This window comes from Gadus morhua, chromosome 23 (genome assembly GCF_902167405.1).
Source record: "Gadus morhua chromosome 23, gadMor3.0, whole genome shotgun sequence".
In the NCBI taxonomy this organism is placed as follows: domain Eukaryota; kingdom Metazoa; phylum Chordata; class Actinopteri; order Gadiformes; family Gadidae; genus Gadus; species Gadus morhua.
In genome coordinates this window covers 14,875,751-14,896,935 of record NC_044070.1, presented here as the reverse complement: position 1 = coordinate 14,896,935, position 21,185 = coordinate 14,875,751, and the positions used below count along the sequence as shown (strand labels likewise).

The window sequence follows — 21,185 nt, the reverse complement described above, 5'->3', positions numbered from 1 at the left end:
TGAGTCAAATGCAAAAAAATTAAAACCACAGAAGTAGATAATCAATCTCGGGAATACCTTGTATGAACCTGGGATCCTTGTAAATAAATATTGAAGCACGTATTATGGTGTCCACGAACCGAACGGTAATGAGGCATTTGTTTCAGCCCGTCGGATATTTGAATATTAAAGTGTATCTTACGTCTAGTCATTTTACATTCCGAGCCATTGCCCTCTCTCTCTCTCTCTCTCTCTCTCTCTCCCGCTCTCCCTCTCTCTCTCTCTCCCTCTCTCACTCTCTCTCTCTCTCTCTCTCTCTCTCTCTCTCTCTCTCTCTCTCTCTCTCTCTCTCTCTCTCTCTCTCTCTCTCTCTCTCTCTCTCATTCTCTTCTGCGTAAGAAGGTACCATCTGCTTACATGGTCAAGGCAATTCCCTCTGGGTTTGACAGACCTGGGCAAGCGATCAGATCTGAACTCATATTTCTCTCTCTCTCTCTCCCTCTCCCTCTCCCTCTCTCTCTCTCTCTCTCTCTCTCTCTCTCTCTCTCTCTCTCTCTCTCTCTCTCTCTCTCTCTCTCTCTCCTTCATCCTTTCCTTCCCTCTCTCATATATTCTAACCACCTCAAGGAGGTGAAGGGCAGAGCAGCTGCTGTGGTAGCTCCCCCCTCAGCAGGAGACTGTTGCTCTGTTGTGTTTTTCAGGATGCTCATTTGTGTCCCAGGTAGCAGCAACTGTCACATGATGAGCTGAGATTATGGGAAAACTTCCGAAATACAATAAGTTCAATTTCGACAGTGTCCACTGTGTAATATTCATATGTAAGAAGGGAGGAAACAATTAACAACCATGAGATGCTGATATTGTGTGCACATTTTGCAGCCCTCCGCGAAAATAAAACGCTGCAAATGTTACAATTCATTTATAAAAATATGTTTTATGAGGATTAATGATTTGCTTAAATTAGAGGCAGAAGAACATACCATGAAGGACAACAAAACATAGATAATAGAGAATAAAAGTGAAGTCAGACTTTCTTCATCTCACTAATTAAAATGAATAAGAGCGGGAGATGTTTTTTATGGAAGTTCGAGTGCAGTATGTCACATATGGTCCATAATTGCTCATGTCCTGCCTATGGTTTACTTAGCGCATTTATCAGCCGCCTTTCTCTGGGTTGCACCAGTCTCTAACGAGCCATTAGGCTGAATAAAAGACACAGTACTTTCTTCATCGCACACGTTGGAAATGCTTGCTTACATTTGTACACTTGGCTATTAGCTGCGCAACAATGGGGTTGCTTTGTGTTTCTGTGTTTACGTCTCGAACATATTTGTTCCCCAGATGCATTCTTAATGTCATCACTGTTATGCCAGCCACACATCCACTGCGTAACTTCCATCCCCCGCAAAGTTAAACTTGACCCAGAAATCTGGTTTGAAACCTCAATATCCCAGAGCGAGAGCCACACAGAGGAACGCCAGCCTTGTTTTTTACCGTCTCTACCCTCAGGAATGTTTTATCGTCTAAATTCATTCAGTGATTCATCTATTACCTATTTAATTCTATAACCCCTTACGTGCATCACTTTACAAAGTGCATTGCTTATGCGTTCATTCGTAATTTCATACGTTCCTACATCGGTTTGCAGTATGCTATTTTGATCCTATAAATAATACATGCCACATTTCTGACACCTTAGTGTGTGTGCGTGCTCATGTCTTTCTTGTGCATTATTTTTCCATTTCTGCTGTTTATTCCCATGATCTGCTCACAGGAATCAATGCATATGTTCACACCTAGTTCTCACAGCTACAGTTTCATGATCATTTACGGTCAACGGAATATTTTTTAATTTCCCTCCCTCTCTCTTTCTGTCTCTTGCTGTCGCTCTCTCTCTCTCTCTCTCTCTCTCTCTCTCTCTCTCTCTCTCTCTCTCTCTCTCTCTCTCTCTCTCTCTCTCTCTCTCTCTCACTGACACTTTGTCTCTTTCATTCTCTTTATCGCTCGCTGTCTCTGTCTCTCTCACTCAATTGCTCTCTTGCTCTCTCTCTCTCTCTCTCTCTCTCTCTCTCTCTCTCTCTCTCTCTCTCTCTCTCTCTCTCTCTCTCTCTCTCTCTCTCTCTCTCTCACCCACTCACTCACTCTCACCGACCCTCGCCCCTCGCTTGTGTCTGTCTGCTCATGTGATTAGTGGGTTGTTATCCAGTGTAAAAATAAACATGTTTATTTTTGAATCATTGTAATCCCAATGGTTATGTGGTTGTGTTGTTCTACTTGCATAAAGGTCTTTGTGTCTTCCCATACCACCGAGTGCTTTGGCATTTCATTGCAATCGCAACGGCATACATACATTATATTTTGCCCATTTTCTTATTACGTTGATAATTTTGGACCTTTCGTCTGATGTATAGGCTCTTGATAATATACTACATTATTAAAGCTAGGGCAAGCTATTTATTTTAAAAGCTTTTTTGTCATATCTGTTGTTCATGCTGTGTTTCCACACAGTCTAACAGCCTTAATGCCAGGAAGTCTCCGGAGATGATTACAAAGTAAGAGCGGGTTTGTTAACAGCTCTGTGTTAAATAAGGACCCCCACAAACACACACACAGAGACACACACTGAGGCACAAACACACACACACACACACACACACACACACACACACACACACACACTGAAAGAATATCTTAATTTAAAGAATATCTGACCATTATGTATAATGTCTTGATTATCTTGTCTCATGTAAATGTCTGACACGTGAAGAAGTGTGAAATTAACAACTATGAAGGTAATCCTTTCCATTATTTGTCCATGAGAATCAATGAACCTGGCTAGACTGATTGTGTTTGGAACGATGCAGAGCATGGATAAGTACAACACTTTAAAGTACACATTTTCTATTTATTTGTGCAGCTGTCGCTGGTCAAAGATGTAACGTAAACAGAAATCCTTTTAAAAAAAACAGCTGTTCCTATCCAATCCATGAGTTATTGTGTTGAAAAGTTGCTGATGTATGAAGGCTTTCCTTCTGAAGGCTTGTAATAAAGTGGGGAAAAAAGGACACCAAATAGAGCAACTTGTTTTTTGCCGAGAGCACTTTCAATTAAACATGAGACCCGAAGTGTTACAGCAGATCCTGGGCCGACGGTGTCCACCCAAACCTCCAACACAGACCCAACCAGCAGAGGACCAGAATCATCACTGACCCAAGTGGAGACATCACAAAAATATTGAAAAGCATTAAAGTATTAAATCCCGTGTATACCTGACACCCTGTTTGTCTCCTCTGTCTCCCTCCCTCCCTCCTTTCCTCCTCACAGGGCCGCCCGACAAGTTGCCTCAGCCCACCAAGCCTCTACCCACGGCGCCCCCTCCACGGTCCCTCCCCCCGGCGGACCCCCGCAAGCCGGACCGGCAGACCCGTCCCCCCAGGTTGCCCCCGGGAGACCGGCCCACCCACCCCAACGGCAAGCCCGACATCTGCGACGGGGGCTTCAACACCCTGGCCATTCTGCGCAGGGAGATGTTTGTCTTCAAGGTACGAAAGAAATGGCCCGAAAATGGAGCTTGATGTAAGGAGAACGATTCTGACGATTGTTAGGGGGCATTAAAGGCTACTCCAAGTGAGGAAGTTTGTTAGGAGAGTGGTTTAGGGCACGAAAAAGCGATTTAGTAGCCGTTAAGTCTAGTATCCACCGTTTGTACACGATCGGAAGAGTATAGATTATTTAGCTAGTCCTTGAATCGGTAATGAGCCTCAAGGGGCAATCACCGAGATATGTGTCCAACGATAAATAGATGCCTTATGTGGAATATTAGCGCCAGTATTCATCGTAGGGTTAGGTTGAGGATGTGGGAAAAGACTTTGTGTCTAACTGGTCCGCTGACTCTCTACATTTGTTCGACCTGGAGAGAAATGTAGGGGTGAGGGGAGAGGTTTGTCAAGTTCAAGTTCAAGTTTGTGTGTGTGTGTGTGTGTGTGTGTGGTGTGTGTGTGTGTGTGTGTGTGTGTGTGTGTGTGTGTGTGTGTGTGTGTGTGTGTGTGTGTGTGTGTGTGTGTGTGTGTGTGTGTGTGGAGAGGTCTATTACTTTACACAGAAATGGAACACTGTGTCAATAGATCCAAGTGTACCCTAGTAACACAAACACACACTCACACACACACACACACACACACACACACACACACACACACACACACACACACACACACACACACAAAGAATACCAAAAACTAGCATGGCGGTCACAGGACACTAAGAAAGACTCCACACATGGCTGTCAATGCGTCTTTATATTCTGTGCCGTGGAGACCCCTGAAGACACAGTTTCAGTGAGGAAGAGAAGCGGAAACCTTGAGGGGGCTACACGCAAGGCAGAAAGGCTGTGTGTTTGTTTGTGTGTCTGTTTTCTTTGGGGATATAAATAGTGGGCATTCAATGGTTCAATAACATTCTCGTGAAACAACGGGGGGAAAATCCCTCCTCTGTAGATGTTCCCTCATTGGCCAGTTTTTCTTTTTTTTACCCAGGAATGGCGGGCGGGGGGGGGGGGCGGAGGGAGAATTGTGCTTCTTTATGTATGTCATGTGGTTCAAGTACGAAAAGATTGCCGCCAAACTGGGCATTGTAGAGTTTACCTTCAGACGGTCACGCAAGTGAGCGGAAGAGCTCCACTCAAAGCCTTCCCTATATTTCGTTATCACCCAACCAACGTCATCAGTTTTTTAGGTTTTATTGGACAATTATTTGAAACTCTCCCGCGACACAAAGAAATGCATTATGCAGGAGTGTAAGCCGAGAGATACCACTGGCTCGCAAACCCACCCACCTTCCCACCCTCCCTCCCTCCCCCCCTCCCTCCCTCCCTCCCCCCAACCTTCCATCCCTCCCACCCTCCACCCCCTCCTTAGACCCACACCAAGAGCGCCTGCTCTGGGGTAATTGGATCAGGGTCACGGGACACACTGGCTCTGTGGCCTGGAGAGACAGTGCAGCACAAACACTAGGGTGCTTCTGCCTCACAGTTGACCTGGAAGATCCGCTCTCATGGATGGGGGTGGTGGTGGTGGTGGTGGTGGTGGTGGTGGTGTTGGCTGTGTTGACGATGTTGGCGGAGGGGGGAATGGGGTGGGCCAGCGGATGTCAACGCAAAAAACCCCCGGATATACTGAGTAGGAGCTGGCTGTTACATCCACTTTTGAAAAACGAAATGGGAGATTTTTATTTATTTTTTTTGGTACGAAAGCGACTGCAAGAGCCCCAGTCGAGCTATTTGGTGTCCTAATGCGTTGTAGTGCAGCGAGCGATTCCAACTGTAATTATCTGACTCATTCACAGCCTCCTCGCGTCCGAGGGCTGTAAAAAAAAAAAAGAAGAAAATCCATGATGTCTGTTTTTGTCCCAGACTCGATGTTCTTTGCAGTGATGACAGCCCTGACTGGCCTATTATCTCCCTCGCTCCCATTGTCGAGAGTGGGAGAGGAGGAAGAGGGCGAGAGGGGTCGTCAAGGCCAGGAGGAAGAGGGAGGCAAAGTAAAAGCGTGAGGAAGAAGGGTTACTGTGTGTGTGTTGGGGGGGGGGGGTTTGAGCGTAAGAAAATACAAATAAAGGTAAAAGAAATGTCACACCTTCTCCAAATGTTAAAGTGTCATGTCAGGACTTTTAACTTTGAGTAGAGGTAGTCAAGGTAGCCTCCCGACTAAACTCCATAGAACTGGTATTGTAATCAGCAGTATTTGTTTTAGTCTCTCAAGAGCTACGTGGCTTGATGTATTTCCCTCCAGAGCAAGCCAAAGTCTAGAGAAAGAGAGAGCCAGGCCGAGATAAAGAGAGGGAGAAAGGGAAAGTTTGATTGATGGCTGACACGCAGTACAGAGTTCCTTTAGCATAGGAGTTAGCATCAGGTTGCGCCAACTCACAGCAGGAGTCGCCTCGCTTCGGCGTGTTTCATCGTCCAAGAAGTGCATTTTCGATTGCAGAGGGGGAAATCACGGGGATGGGAGCGTTTGATTGGTGCTGGACAGTAGTCCGTGCTGGTGGTTGGCTTGGCCGGCGAGCGTTTCTGGCGCTGTCTGCAGTTCCCGTTTGGATGTTTTTGGAAGGGCCTTGCGTGGAGCGCGTCCAAGTCATTATAACAGCCGTCCCCGGGCCCAAGAGGCTCACAGGTGTGTCTGCTCTGTGGAATCGGGGGCTTTTCTGGTTGGACTTTTATCAGGTGAAATATACGCACGGATCATTTGTTACATGGGTGTTTTCTAAAAGGCTGGGGCCCAAGCCACAGAACAGCTTGTGAGAAACGTTGTTTGGTTGGGTTTTCAGTCACAGGGAAGGAACGGTATCGTTTGGGCGTTTGCTCGGAACGTTTTGAGACACTGGGACGTGTCAGTTTGGACCCTGAAATAGAGTGGAAGCCATTTGACTGGGAAAGCAACGGAACGAGCAGAGGAAGAGTTAATTATGCTCAATTACCCCTCGGTGTTTACCGAGAAAAGCTAAACAAAGAAGAGGCAAAATCAGATATACACCACTGCAGACGTCACTTCAAACCGCTAAATGTGATTCGTGCCGTTTCTTCCTCGTTTCACAGTTCAAAGAGAATTAAGAGCTAAAATGCTTTGTAGGTTAAAGCACCATGTATATATCTTAGATAGAAATAATTTGCAGACTAAATAAACATTTAGTAAATATATATTTCATATTTCACCCAACAAAATATATCCAGTATATATAGTATGTTTTGTGTTTAAATATATATGTATATATGTCTCTCAGAGGTCCATGGTTCATTCAGAGCCTGTGGGAGATGTTTGTGAATGTTTTTTAATGATTAATGTGGAAGCTTCCACTAAGCTGAGGGGTCTTCTGAGGTAATGAGAATAAACTACGGTATTTAATCGGGCTACAGGCGATTCACACCACAGAAGGCAGTTGTTGTCTCTGTTTAAACCCAAACCTCACGGCCCTGCTCAGAAGGGACAGGCATTAATGTGTGTGTGTGTGTGTGTGTGTGTGTGTGTGTGTGTGTGTGTGTGTGTGTGTTTGTTTTTTGGGATTGTTCTTTTTTTATAAATGTGCTCTATAATTGCAGTTGATTTGATCTACACTCCTAGAGCATTTATGGTATGCATTTGCCTCCATTACTTATACAGTATGGCTGTCTACCTTTTTGCTATTGTATTCTGCAAATGAGAAGAATCGACACAGAAGTCTTATTGACCGACGCTATGGTCTTCCTCAGATCTTAGAGCAAAACAAACACTGAAGAATAGAGAATGGAAAATATGTCTGAGATATGTTAAATCTGTCATAGAGACAGAAAGACGGACAGACAGACCGAACTGGCACACGGACAGAGTGTTGTTCAAGAGTGTCCTCTTCAATCACAGACTGTAATTTCCCTCTCTCTCTCTCTCTCTCTCTCTCTCTCTTCCTCTCTCTCTCTCTCTCTCTCTCTCTCTCTCTCTCTCTCTCTCTCTCTCTCTCTCTCTCTCTCTCTCTCTCTCTCTCTCTCTCTCTCTCTCTCTCTCTGTCTCTCTCTCTCTTTCTCTGTCTCGCTCTTTCTCGGAGGTTGGGGAGGCCAAGGATCAATTGGTTAGATCCCCCCCACCCCACCTTCGACGCATCACATCTTCCAACAAGCACGCGTGAGCCTGCATCTGTGCGTTGGTGTGTCTGCACAAACCCTTCACCTGCCTTCATCTTCACCGCCCGCCTCTTGCCCTCACAAATGAACCACTACTAGTACTACTCCACACACACATGCGCGCACAAAACGCACACACTTTAGTTTCGCTTTCATGCCGAGGCCGTAATCCTTCCTTCCACCGGGCCTCCTTCGTTGTTCTTATGGGTGTGAGAGGAATTAGGAACTAGCTTGGAGTGCGGGCAGCTCTCCCTGTGTGTCAACATGCCACTTTGTATCGTGTTGAGCAATTATGGTCTGGTCTAAGCGGTGTTAGCTGGCTTTGATGATGTGGAATGCGGTCTGTGCTGTGCTATGTGGAGCCTGCTGCATCGCAGGCTTTGCTGGAATGGGTTGTTCTGTTGGTGTGGGGGAGACGGGTTCCTTTGGGTTCTTCCTTGGTACCTCGTTTGGTTGTTGGCAAAACGTTGACGCGTTCGGGGTCGCTACGAGATCCCCTGGTCTTTCTCAGATGAGGCGATGTGTCTCCGAACGGATTCCCCCCGTAGTTCTGCTGTGAAACGGCTTAAAGACGGGACTTTGATTCTTTTGATTATCCTCAACGTTCCGTATAATTGCATAAAAGTGCCAGACGGAGGCGTTCTGCTGGTCGGGGCAGTGCTGTTCAGAAAGGGAAGAGGAAGAAGGTTTGGTTAGTGGGTGGGTGACGGGGGTGGGCTAGGGCCGGGCCTCGACAATGATTGAAATTGGCCCGATTTCACAGTTTGATCTGTTTCCAATTACCAGCCAGGGTCCCGTGCAGAGGGGAAAAAACACTAAACTATTGAAATCCATCTAAGCAGAGAGAGAGAGAGAGAGAGAGAGAGAGAGAGAGAGAGAGAGAGAGAGAGAGAGAGAGAGAGAGAGAGAGAGAGAGAGAGAGAGAGAGAGAGAGAGAGAGAGAGAGAGAGAGAGAGAGAGAGAGAGAGAGAGAGAGAGAGGGGGGTGGAATTAGATGGTGAGACGAGGGGAAGCGAGGAGCAGGAGGAAAAGTCCGGTGAGAGATGGAAGTCTCCCTCAGAAACAATCGAAGGAGACGGAGGTGTATCGTGCGAGGGAGAGAGGGGGAGTGAGAGAAGGAGATAGGGAGAGAGGGACTGCAGGCGAGAGCTTGATAAATGGTTGTTTGTGAAGCCATCGCTGAGAATGAGACACAGTTTGATGATGTGGACTCTACATTCTCTCTTTTTCATCCCCCTCCTTTTCCCTCTCTCTCATCCGCCCGCCTCTGTAGCATAGGTCAGAGCATTCTGTCCTGGGGGGGGGGGGGGGGGGAAGAGAGGAAGAGAGAGAGGAACGAGGGCGGTCATTCTGAGCCAAAGGGTGCGGCGCCTCGCTGGGCCGTAATGGCTTTCACAGCTGGGGCTTCCCTCCCGTACCCCCCATCCCTTCCCCCCATCCCCCCTAGACACACACACACACACACACACACACACACACACACACACACACACACACACACACACACACACACACACACACACACACACACACACACACACACCTCCACCCCCCTCTTGTCAGGTTTCATCCAACTTCATAAAATGAAAGAAACAACAGAGACACGCCTTTCTTCCACTCGGCCGTCTTCCCTCGTGTTCCTTCCCAGAGGAAATCAGAGAACTCGTGACTGCTCATAAAGCCGGTGGCCAGACACTCTGACCTCCGGATGGTTGCCTCCATGATTTTTGAAACACTGAGTGTCACACCAGGTGGCCGCGCCTTTTATCGGGGTGCTTTCACATCAGGGGCCCCCACTCCGGAACGGATCCAAGTACACTTGACCCCCAAAGTCCAGTTGGTTTGATGAGCGTGAACGCCCGCCTACCGTAGCCAAGTGCGGATCAGTGAAGCGGTCCCCGGGGTCCAATTGGCAAGGTGGTCTCGCGTTACGGATCGGGTCCTGTTCGCATTCCGGGAGTTACAAAGAACTGTACCGAGAGACATGGAAGTGGACTGCTGTGTAATTTGCGTGCGGCACGCGCAATTTTCATCCTCTGAACCGCACGACCAGGGCTGAGAAAGCAGGAGAGGGCCGGTCGAGGAGGGGTGGTTCTGCACATCGTCTCCAACTTAACTCAACAGCAGTGGGTAGCACAGTGCGATGGTCCACTCCATTATTTGGGCTTGGGGAGTTTGCGTTTGGCGCACTTTTCTACAGCGGAACGACAACGTCAATAGATGTTGTCTACCTCATTGTGTTTATTGGGTTCACAAATCAACAAGGTGTCTCCCACCTACACAGTGTGTAGAGAGTAGCACTCGGTTAGGGAGCAGCATTACTAATGTGAAAGCTGTTCGGTGTGAGGGAGTGGGGGGTTTGGGGGGCGGGAAGGGGGAGCAGTCATATTCGGGCCCGGTACGAATCAATCGTAGCTAATACTAAAACGCCCTTAGACCCACAGAGAGAGAAAGCTACGGAGGTGGCGGTTCTCGGAAGAAGCGGGCCACATAGCTGTCAGGGACACTGCTGCGGGCCGGCTCAGATTTTTGTTTTGAGGGGGCAGCAGCAGTAAAGCAATCGACCCGTATCCCAGCATGCAACAGTAGAACATAACCCCACCGCCCACCGCTATATGGAAAAACTTCCCATACGACATTAGTTTCTTTCTCTTGGCTTGTTGCAGCGATGGGATGTTGGCGTTGGGAGTTACGACGGGACAGAAAGATTTACGACTACAGATGTGTTTCTTTTTTACGGTGGCGTGTAAAAAAACCCCAGTAGTTTAATTGAGATGTGATGAATAATCGAGTGTAACGGTTGGGGTTGTCCCTGGGATTTCTCAGTTAAATGAACATGGGACCACATGTTACGTACACACATTAAACCTGACTTGTATGTGCTTCTCTCTTGTATCCCATCCCCCCTCTCCCTCTCCTTGCAGGACCACTGGCTGTGGAGGGTGAAGGACAACGCGGTGATGCCCGGGTACCCAATGCTCATCAACGTCTTCTGGAGGGGTCTGCCCGCCAAGATAGACGCCGTCTACGAGAACAGCGAGGGCCGCTTCGTTTTCTTCAAAGGTAAGGATGTGTTTCTTTTTTTTACGTGTGATTTTGTTTCACCTTCAACACAACCAGGCATGGCATGAATAGCAGGGTTCCCTCTTTCAATAATCTCTCTCTTTGCGACCACAAACACACACAGACACGCACACACGAAAACAAAAAATACATAAAACAAAAAACGAAATGAGTTGTCAAAAAGTCGATCCGACGGTAAAGCTCCTGTCAGGGTTCGCGTCAGCCCTCTGTCCGAGTTCCATCTGTGTGGCGTCTGAGTCTTCACCGTGAAAATGCTGAATTGGTCCCGCTGGATTCTCCTGTTGCTGCCGCGGCGCGTGGTGAAATGTATACGTCTGGAGACGGGAGCGTGAGACGCGCTGCGGTCGTGCGGTCAAGTCCTGCTGTCCATGTGGTTAACACTCAGTGCCCGCTGCTACTCTTGCGTAACATGAGGAGCTGGACACACAGGTCACATGACAGCAGGGCTGCTGTCATGTGACAAGTGCAGTGAAACACAAGGATAGTCTCATGGTCATAGTTTTGAACCAATTGTTTAGCGTTTAAAGGACACTCTCAAATGAGGTTTGGTTGTATCATTGTTAGTATTATTTCTAAACAGCACACAAGATTACCTTAAAAAAAATTCACAGTTTTTGGGGGACAGCCCAAAGGTTCTGGTTTAAATCCCCTAAAAGTTGCCTAACCCAGACCTTACAAATTGCCTTTATCGAAATTCCCTGTGAGTCATTTCGGAGAATGGCCTCAGCCTTAATGACATCATAGTCCTTTGCTTTTACTTTGTTATAATGGGAAATATTTCCCATTATAAAAAGTAGACTCATGTAAAAAAAAAAAATCCTCATTCAAAACTAGTTTGTTTAGCGCAAGTGTTCCAGGGACTTCGTCCAACGAGAGTGGCTAAATCCAGCCTCAATCCTCAAAATACACATGTTATCTTTGTTATGATTCACATCTGCCAGTCTGTCACTGCTCGGCCCGTCATTCTGCCACGCTGTTGCCTGTGGGCGACCGGTTGCCTCGGTGACACGGCGTCCTTGGATGCCCTTTTCCCAATTTCCTCTGTATGTTTGTTTGTTTTTTGTAGGAAGTTTTCCGTAGAATCGTAGACTAAGCCAAGCTAAAATGACAGAGATTTCAGGGTAATTATGAGTCAGGCCGCTCAGCCACTGAATCCGGGAACGGCCAATGAACACAGTTATTATGTCGAAACCCATATTGTTTGAGGGACGTCGAAGGGGAAACGTGACTGTGCTAGACGGAGACAGAAATGGAAGGTGTGAGCGGGATGTAGAGATTAACCAAGGTTATACTGAATCCGTCATGCCTCTGAGTCAATGAAAAAACTGAAATACGAACAGACCAAAAAAAACAGTCTCTTCCTGATTTCTATTTTCCACACCAAACAATTCCAGAAAGGTCAGACTACGGATGCTATGTGCATGGTAAACACCGAACGCTTTAAACGTCTGCCGCCGCTCCGTGATTCAGAGAATTCACATTAACCGAATGCCACCGTCTCTCAGGGCGTGCATCACTGATTTCCCAGAAGGCTTTATTCTGTCGGATGTGGTTTGCCTCCACTCTGAAAAAAATAAAAACACACTTGGTAGAAACGAAACAAGATGGCAGCCGCTTGTGTGTGTCTGCTCCCACCTGTGTCCCTCTCCCTAGTCGTGTATTCATCCTAAACGCGGAGCGACGGAGGGGAGATTCTGTTCGCTGCTTCGGACCCAAGGGGGGGGGGATGGGGGGGGGGGGGGGGGGGGGATGGGGCGGGAGGGGGAGAGCGCGGGTGGCTTAGATTATAAACGGATGCAGCCTGCCTTGTTTCATTCATGAAGCGCAGCCTGGAGCCAATTGCTGTCAGTTCCCCGCCCCAGTGTCGGTCGGGGCCGACCCCGTTTCTCGGTTCAATCCGGAGAAAACATCTGCATCACTCGCTGGCTGCGTGAGACAGAGTACGAGGCCAGGGACGCCGTCTCCGAACAACGGGGACGCGTGATAGGGATCTGGCTGACTCCCTGATTCTCGTGGGGCACACGGGGAGAGAGACAGGTTTACATGCATAGTCATACTTATCCATGCACTCTTTTGTTTCACATGCATTAATACCATCGCTGGGGTTGCCAGCCAAGAGTCAGACTCTCTCTCTCTCTCTCTCTCTCTCTCTCTCTCTCTCTCTCTCTCTCTCTCTCTCTCTCTCTCTCTCTCTCTCTCTCTCTCCCTCTCTGCCTCCCTCTCCAATCCCGCGGATAGTCCAATCAATTAGCTTGACTCTGTTGTCTCCTTGATTGGCTGTTTTGTTTGCAAACACAAACAGAACGGCAAGCTTCGTTAAGCATCCTATTCCCTAATTGACCTCCTCCTGACTTGAGAGTAGATGTTTTGTTGAATGTCATGCGGTTATGTGTGTGCGTGTGTGTGTTTGCATTTGTATTGTGTTTATATGTCGCGTCCATGCCATTAGCCGAGATGTGTGTGTGTGTGTGTGTGTGTGTGTGTGTGTGTGTGTGTGTGTGTGTGTGTGTGTGTGTGTGTGTGTGTGTGTGTGTGTGTGTGTGTGTGTGTGTGTGTGTGAGTTGGCGGTTATAGAGGTGGTTATTGGCAGGGGATTTGCTAGTGTGTGTGCTCGTGTGTGTGTGCGGGTCCAAACATGTGGAGAAATCCTTTCTGAGATACTTAGAGCCATCCTGCTGACTGGAAATCCCAGCACCCTGCAGTCGACGCCTGCTCGTACTCCCAGCATCAAAGGAACCATCCAAGCTCTGAAGATGAAGCCAGGGTTTCTAATTTGAACGTTGCGGGTCAATAGAAGTGGGTTTGAATCCAAAGTACAATCTGAAAAGATCAGATTTGATGTGCAGGAAAGAGAGAGGGAGGGGGAGAGTGAGAGAGCGAGGGAGGTGGGGGGGAGAGAGAGGGATAGAGAGAGGGAGGGAGAGAGAAGGAGAGAGAGAGAAGGAGAGAGAGAGAGAGAAGGAAGGAGGGAAGGACTGGGGAAGAGAGAGAGGGAGGGAGAGAGGCAGAGGATAACTAGTTTCCTCTTCGTCACCGAGTAGACCTAAGCTAACGAGGCTAAGCTCTGTGTATATGTGTGTGTGTGTGTGTGTGTGTGTGTTAGTGTGTGTGTGTGTGTGTGTGTGTGTGTGTGTGTGTGTGTGTGTGTGTGTATGCGTGTGTGTATCTGCCTGTCTGTCTGTATTATAGTACCAGGGCGGAATTGGGGGGAAGTGGGACCCAGACTGGTCTAGAAAATTCCAAAGGGGTGGAGGTGCTGGTGCTGGTGGTAGGAAGGGGGGTGGGGGGGCACCAGACTAGGTGAAATGACAGGAATTTCCTTTTTGCTGCCCCAACAAAAAAAAACCCAGCTGACCCCCTCTAAAGCCCTTGTACACCCCCCCCCCCCACACACACACACACACACACACACACACACACACACACACACACACACACACACACACACACACACACACACACACACACACACACACATACACACACACTCACACACACACACACACACACACACACATACACACACACTCTCTTCCTATTAGAGAGGAAAGTACGGTCGCTGCAGAAATGAATCCTCGCCCTCCAGAAATCCCAAAAATGCGTCCGCTCCACATGGGCGACACCCAACAGTAAGACCCCACCTTTCTGAAAAGGTAAAAAAAAACGAAATTAGGGGAAGGGGAAGAAAGCACTCACACACCAAGAGTTCTCCACGTCAAGTCCTGCTCAACCATTTTTAGAACCCTTTGATTAAAGGCTTTTAATTAAGGACTTTAATTATACCTACCTTCGAAAAGTGACATCCTCTAAATTAATCCTGTGATTTAGTTTCGGGAGAGTTTGGAACAAGGAAAAAAAAGGAAAAGGTTTATCCCCGAGAGACGCTGAGAACCTCGTCACCTTTTGAGACCCTCTTATCTGCTGCAGGAAACATCACCGTCACAGAGAACATGTTGTTGTTAAAGGTAGACGGCACAAAAAGCACTAACGCGATGGTCATCTCTCTGTCGGCCCGGCTAAGTAACTCAGTATGTTTCTATTTGGACACAGACGCACCACATTTCCGGAGCCCCCTCCCGACTGGGGTGTGTGTCTGACCCCAGCGGTTGGGGTCTAACCACAACAGCATGGACCCGTTGACTTAAACACAAAACGACAGCAAAGGAACGGAGTCACCGCGGTTATGTTCCGAATAATGAACGAGAGTATTAGATTTAAGAGACCTTTTCTTGGATCCGCATAAAACAAATGTGAGACAGCATGAACTTCGGTCTTCAGTCTGTCCTTTGGCAAATTATCAAGCAATCATACAAGGGGGACGGGGGGAGTATTGCCTGTCCAATCTACGTCAAGAAAGTGTATGTGCTGAAGTGCTTGAGGGCTATGCTGGTGGGAATCACCAAATGGATAGATCGGATGAACCCAGGTCAACTGTGTCCTCCATCTCCTCTCTTTCTCTGTGTGTGTTTGTGTGTCTCTCTCTCTCTCCCTCTCCCCGTCTCCCTCTCCCTCTCTCTCACACTCTCTCTCTCTCTCTCTACTCTCTCTCTCTCTCTCTTTCCCTCTCTCTCTCTCTCTCTCTCTCTCTCTCTCTCTCTCTCTCTCTCTCTCTCTCTCTCTCTCTCTCTATCTCTCTCTCTCTCTCTCTCTCTCTCTCTCTCTCTCTCTCTCTCTCTCTCTCTCTCCCCCATCGTTTCCGAGCTGGCGGTTATTGAACTCTCGCTACCTCACCTTTTTCCCTCTGTCCTCTTCATACCCCCCCCCCCCCCCACCCCCCACCCACTCACAAGCTCCTCCCAGAAACATAACCCTTGGACGCACATACACAAATACACGCTCACAGCACACACTTGCTGCCCCAGATCCCCCAACCCAACAAGGAAGTAAATCAATTTCTGAAACGAGCGGAGATAAGCGCTAACATGCGGCTACTTTTCAACATAATTAAAGGGAAGACGAAGTGGTGATAAGCCCGGAATGGAAATAAAATAATGAGAATCATGAATTTAAAAAGGGGGCGGACAAGATAAAGATCCTATCTCCATTTTATATTTTATCAAACACATGCTTTTTGCCTCTTCGAATCAGGGAGAAAGACTTTTTCACTTTTTACCCAGACGCATGCAGTTCAGTGTTGAACAATGTATGCGCTGGTGTAAGCTTTTGCACTGGAAAAACCACACAAGTATGTACAGATTGCTTGTACAATGTGCAGACTATAGGGGATTCATGTCTTACACAACCGGTATGAAAGCCTTAATAAAATTGTCAATCTATTCTGCCAGTCTCTGATTCCGTCTGCGTCAGGTGTCTGTCAGGTGTGGCCCCATGCTTATTAAAACAGCTTATGGAGAGCGTGGCGGGGAACATTTGAAATGCCTCGACCACGTTTTGAACACGTTAGACAATGATACCACGCTGCTCCACAGCCCGCGGGAGGCAGGGCCGCGGCATCTGCTGCTGTCATTCTGCCGCTGCCATGTCTCCCGTCTCCTGACGTCTCTCTCTCTGACCTCCTTACCTATTTCCATCTCTCTCTCTCTCTCTCTCTCTCTCTGTCTCTCTCTCTCTCTCTCTCTCTCTGTCTCTCTCTCTCTCTCTCTCTGTCTCTCTCTCCGTCTCTCTCTCTCTCCGTCTCTCTCTCTCTCTCTCTCTCTCTCTCTCTCTCTCTCTCTCTCTCTCTCTCATTATCTCTATCATTCTCAACCTCTCTCTCTCTTGGCTATCAGAGCCCTGAACTGAGTGAACTCAGTCACTAAGTGATACCGGACCACTCTATTTTTATTCTATTGTATTTTATTATATTTAAGCACAGAAAATACAGAGTATGTCACCCAAGCATTTCACAGCATTTCCTGTAAGAGTATGTGAAACCTTTGGATCTTAAATGTTGAATCTCTGTCCTCCGGTCTGCAGGGAAGCAGTTCTGGGTGTTTAAGGACACGGTGCTGCAGCCGGGCTACCCCCAGGACATCTCTCTGTTCGGCCACGGCATGCCGGCACAGAGCATCGAGACGGCTGTCTGGTGGGAGGACGTGGCCAAGACGTACTTCTTCAAAGGCGACAGGTGTGTGTGTGTGTGTGTGTGTGTGTGTGTGTGTGTGTGTGTGTGTGTGTGTGTGTGTGTGTGTGTGTGTGTGTGTAGCATGTAGTGTGTAGCCTGCACCATTACGAGTACTAGTGTATCCACCTAGATGTAATATATATATGGATGGCTGGATGGATGGATGAATGGATGGATTGAAGTAAAGATAGATAATAATTTATTTTCCTCAAAGAGAAAATAATTTTTCACAATTGGTCGCAGATTTTAAAACAGTAGATAGACAGAGTACACAAGAAGTAATAAAACAATGCAACACAACACAAGGACAAATAGACACATTAAACGGATGGTTCCGCACTATTGACTAGAATGCAAGGATGGCAGAAGGATCTAATCTTTTGCCAAAAAACATGTATGTCAAATATGCATATGAAATACCTCGTTACGACTCAGCACCCTCACACTCAGAACAGTAGTGAGCAGAACAGTATAGATATACAACCACATCCCGAGAAGAGGTCTGACGTGGGCTTTGCCTCTTTCCTTGCTCAGATACTGGCGCTACAACGAAGACATGCGGACCATGGACCCCGGCTACCCAAAGACCATCACGGTCTGGAAAGGAGTGCCGGATTCACCGCAGGGGGCTTTTGTAGACAAAGCCAACGGTAATTGTCACCCAGAGTCAGTTTCAGGGCCTTTCCCGACCCACCCTGTCATGTATGCGCGGTCGAAGTGTGTGTGTGTGTGTGTGTGTGTGTGTGTGTGTGTGTGTGTGTGTGTGTGTGTGTGTGTGTTCTAAGTGTCAGTCGCTTTTTTCTGCCCTTGGTGGTCATGTGACCGCAGAAAGGACCAGACCACTACTGGGCACGCATTGCGGATTATCCCAGTCGGGTCGGCCAATCAAATTCTGGGAAGGCGAAATGAGAGCTTCTCCCATTGGACGAGCTGCTCTGCCAGGCGGGACTAACGCACGGCCCTGGCAGTGCCTTTGTCGGAAAAAGCAGCACAGGTGGCGAAGAACACTCAAGCCATCTGGGCCCTTGGCTCCTGTGCCAGTTCCTTAGATGAGCTAAGTGTGTGTGCGTGTGTGTGTGTGTGTGTGTGTGTGTGTGTGTGTGTGTGTGTGTGTGTGTGTACATGTGCGTGTGTGCGTGTGTGTGTGTGTGTGAGAGTGTGTGCGTGTGTGGTGCATCACGCCAGGTGCACCGGTCATCAATTGGAGCATAAAAGATGGATCAATATCCCGCTGGGCTGATCACAACAGCCATGTGTTTTTCCATGTGTGTGTGCGTGTGTGTTTGAGGGACTAGTACGCGCATGTATATGCAAGCAGGCTGTTTTGTGCCAGCGTATGTGTTTCCTTTCACCGCGTGGATGTGGGCGTCGACACATTGGTGGCGCTCTCACGCGAGTGTACGTGTGAATAAGCGGGTCGGCATTCGCCCGATCCGCTGTCAACGTGTCACTGACCCAGATTGCAGAGCGATGGCGTGTGTGTGCCGTACGCCGATGACGTTTTGTGTCCATGCGGGAACAAAGGTGGTAGGCGCTGACCTGGTTCTGAACCAAGCACGGCGAGGACTTCAGGAGTTTCCTCGTCTTCATCTTCCTCTCTTCTTTCACTCACTGGTTATTTCCTTCTTTTGAAACTGATCGTGAAATGATGGCGTATGGAACCCGCATCTGCATCGATTTGCCACCTAGGGGTCATCTATCTTTTTCCCCGTTTCTCAATGGATTGAATTTTCTGTCCGGCGATATCTTTCCCCCATTCCCAGCTCTGGCACTGCATCGCCGATATTGAGTTGAAAATGAACGGATTGATTGGCTGAGGGAAAAGCGAGGAGGTCGATTGGTGTGTTTGACGAGGCCAATCCACGGCCACCCTGGCGAGTTACAACTCGCCCTGAGCTATGTCCGTCCAGCACCGTTATTGTCCTTTGCTGTGGTCGCAGGACGTCTAACAAAAAGTCAAACCTAGGCTTAAATTGATGCATTCAATGCTTGCAATGCAAGCATCAGAAAACAAAGCACCAGACTCAGTAAGACTTTACTCCCAACTATGGCCTTTTTATGATCCGCTCTGCCTGCTGACACCGGCCCTGAACAGCTCTCCTCTCAGCCGGCTTCCAAAAAAATGAATCGTTTTTGTTACTCGGAGCACTCCTCTTAATCAAAAACTCAGAAGCACCCTTCCAGGATGTATAAATTACCACCTGGCCGGAGATATAAGACAGCGCCGCCTCACCGCCCCCAAAAACACTTCACCCTGGCCCCATCTCTCTGGGAAATTGATAGCATTTCTTTCTCATTTTCCCTGACAACTATGTATGAATAATAAACGAAAAGGTTGAGGAAGCCAAACATGGCGCGACGGAGGAAAGGTGGACACTTTCAGACTTTGCATCTTTTTTTGGTGCTGAGCTCCCCTAAAAGGTTGAAACGTGTGACGGATGTGGTGCGGTATATCAGCTGTGTTTGCTAGCACAGGGGACAAAAGGGGGGTAATATTCACATTCTTGCCATTTTTCCCCCCCTTTGGTCTCGATTCGGGTCGTTTTCTGTATCTTCTGAACGTTTGTGCCGTGTGGTATTTACCAACCAGCCACAGAGGAGTTCTTTATAGGCCACCAATGTCATCTAAACGATCGTTCACAAAGGGCACAAGTCCACTTTTTAATTAGCGTCATGCCGGGTGTGTCATCATCCTCGGCCCCCTCTACCAACAGCGTCTGACAGCTACCAAGTGGCCGCTCAACATGCTATTGTTTAGCAATGGCAATGGTCGTGCTGTGCCGTCGAGGCTTTTGTGGCTATATGCAGAGTTTGACACAAACACGAGGCTCACGCTGTTTACGACGCCATCAGCTAAAGCTGTTTTTATTTGGACTGGGACCGTCACATTTTCTTTGAAAATTAACTTATATTAGTCAGCTTAACTTTAGTCCATGATTTCCATTTATTTTAAACGATAAAAAGTAATACAATCGCCGTATTTTTCATAGTAGTGGAGTATCAAATTGCCACTCCAAAGTACATCTTCTTATTTCCACGTAAGTCGACATAACTACTGCACAGAAATCCTCTTCTCAGACAAGGCTAAAAGCTCTCTGAGGTTTTACAATTCAAGAATGGATCAATCAGAAATCATAAGGAAATCATATAAATACTTATATACTTCCAAGACGGGTTTCCCCCCACAATGCATAACCCCCGCCTCACCAGCCCACCTCTTACCTCTCCCCCTCCTCTGTCACCAGGCTTCACCTACTTCTACAAGGGCAAGGAGTACTGGAAGTTCAACAACCAGCGGTTGCGCGTGGAGCCGGGCTACCCCCGCTCCATCCTCAAGGACTTCATGGGCTGCGACGGCACGGCGTCGGACCCCGCGCGGCCGGGCGGCCCCGGGGGTCCGGGGGTCCCGCCCGACGACGGCACCTCGAACGTGGTGATCGAGCTGGACAACACGACGGGCACGGTGCAGGCCATGGCCGTCGTGGTGCCCTGCGTGCTGCTGCTGTGCCTGCTGGCGCTGGTGTACACGGTGGTGCAGTTCAAGAGGAAAGGCACGCCTCGCCACATACTGTACTGCAAGCGCTCCATGCAGGAGTGGGTCTGAAGGCAGGGGGCTGGGGGGGGGGGGGGGGAGACATTGGGGGCCGCCGCCGCCGCCGCCGCCACCGCCCGGCTGGGTTTTTGCTTGGGTGGGTTGGGGGGTGGGTGTATGGGGAGGGAAGGGTGGAGGGGTCGGGGGGGGGGGGGGGGGGGGGGGGGGGGGGGGGGGGGGGGGGTGGGGGGGGGGGGGGCGGGGCGACGAGCGGCGACAGACATCGTCAGGCGAGGATGTTTTTCTTTATCTTTTGCCGGGTTTGAGATCAAAACGGGACGCTGTCCGCTTCTTGGCTCCTCCTCTTCCTGTTTCTTTGCACCTTTTTTTTTTCCCAGGTTGCAGTGGGAATGGGGATAACTCAGAGGAGGAGTAGAAGGAGGTGGTGAGGGGGAGGGTGGACTGGGCGCGTGCGGTGAGACGGTAAAACGCTGATGCCTCCAGGTTCCGTCTTCACTACCAGTGAGAGACCAATGTTAAAAAAAAATGACAATGCAACAAAAAAAGAACTAGTCACTGGGAACCGCCTCTCTGGAGGCGACTCCCCGGGACCCCCTCAGCCTTTTCAACTGAACACGGGGGGGGACAGGGAGCGGGCGGACAGACCGCTAGAGGGACCTTTGCCCCCCGATGACTTCCTTCGTTTTTTGTTTGTTTTATTTTTCTTCGTCCAACTCCAAAAAGAAGAGCGAGGATGACACCACTTTGTATCTAAGAATCCCCGGCGTCCTCCTTTTTCTCTAAGACACTTTCCAGAAGCAAAACGGATTGGCGGGATTCTTTGTTTTTTGGGTTTCCAAGGGGGTCATAGACCCCGT

At 48.6% G+C, this 21,185-nt stretch overlaps 1 protein-coding gene across 2 annotated transcripts in view; it reads left to right on the top strand.

Annotated features, from left to right (window-relative positions):
- Positions 1–20,412, top strand: part of mmp16a (matrix metallopeptidase 16a (membrane-inserted)) — a 60,781-nt gene extending 40,369 nt beyond the window's left edge. The window contains exons 7-11 of one of the 2 annotated variants that reach the window (XM_030348722.1): positions 3,304–3,521; positions 10,552–10,690; positions 16,628–16,778; positions 17,310–17,425; positions 20,021–20,412. In XM_030348722.1, coding sequence (XP_030204582.1) covers positions 3,304–3,521; positions 10,552–10,690; positions 16,628–16,778; positions 17,310–17,425; positions 20,021–20,379 — 983 coding nt within the window. In that variant the 3' untranslated portion in view covers positions 20,380–20,412. The remainder of the gene's footprint in view (positions 1–3,303; positions 3,522–10,551; positions 10,691–16,627; positions 16,779–17,309; positions 17,426–20,020) is intronic. The other variant, XM_030348723.1, reaches the window with a different exon arrangement.
- Positions 20,413–21,185: the final 773 nt, after the last annotated feature.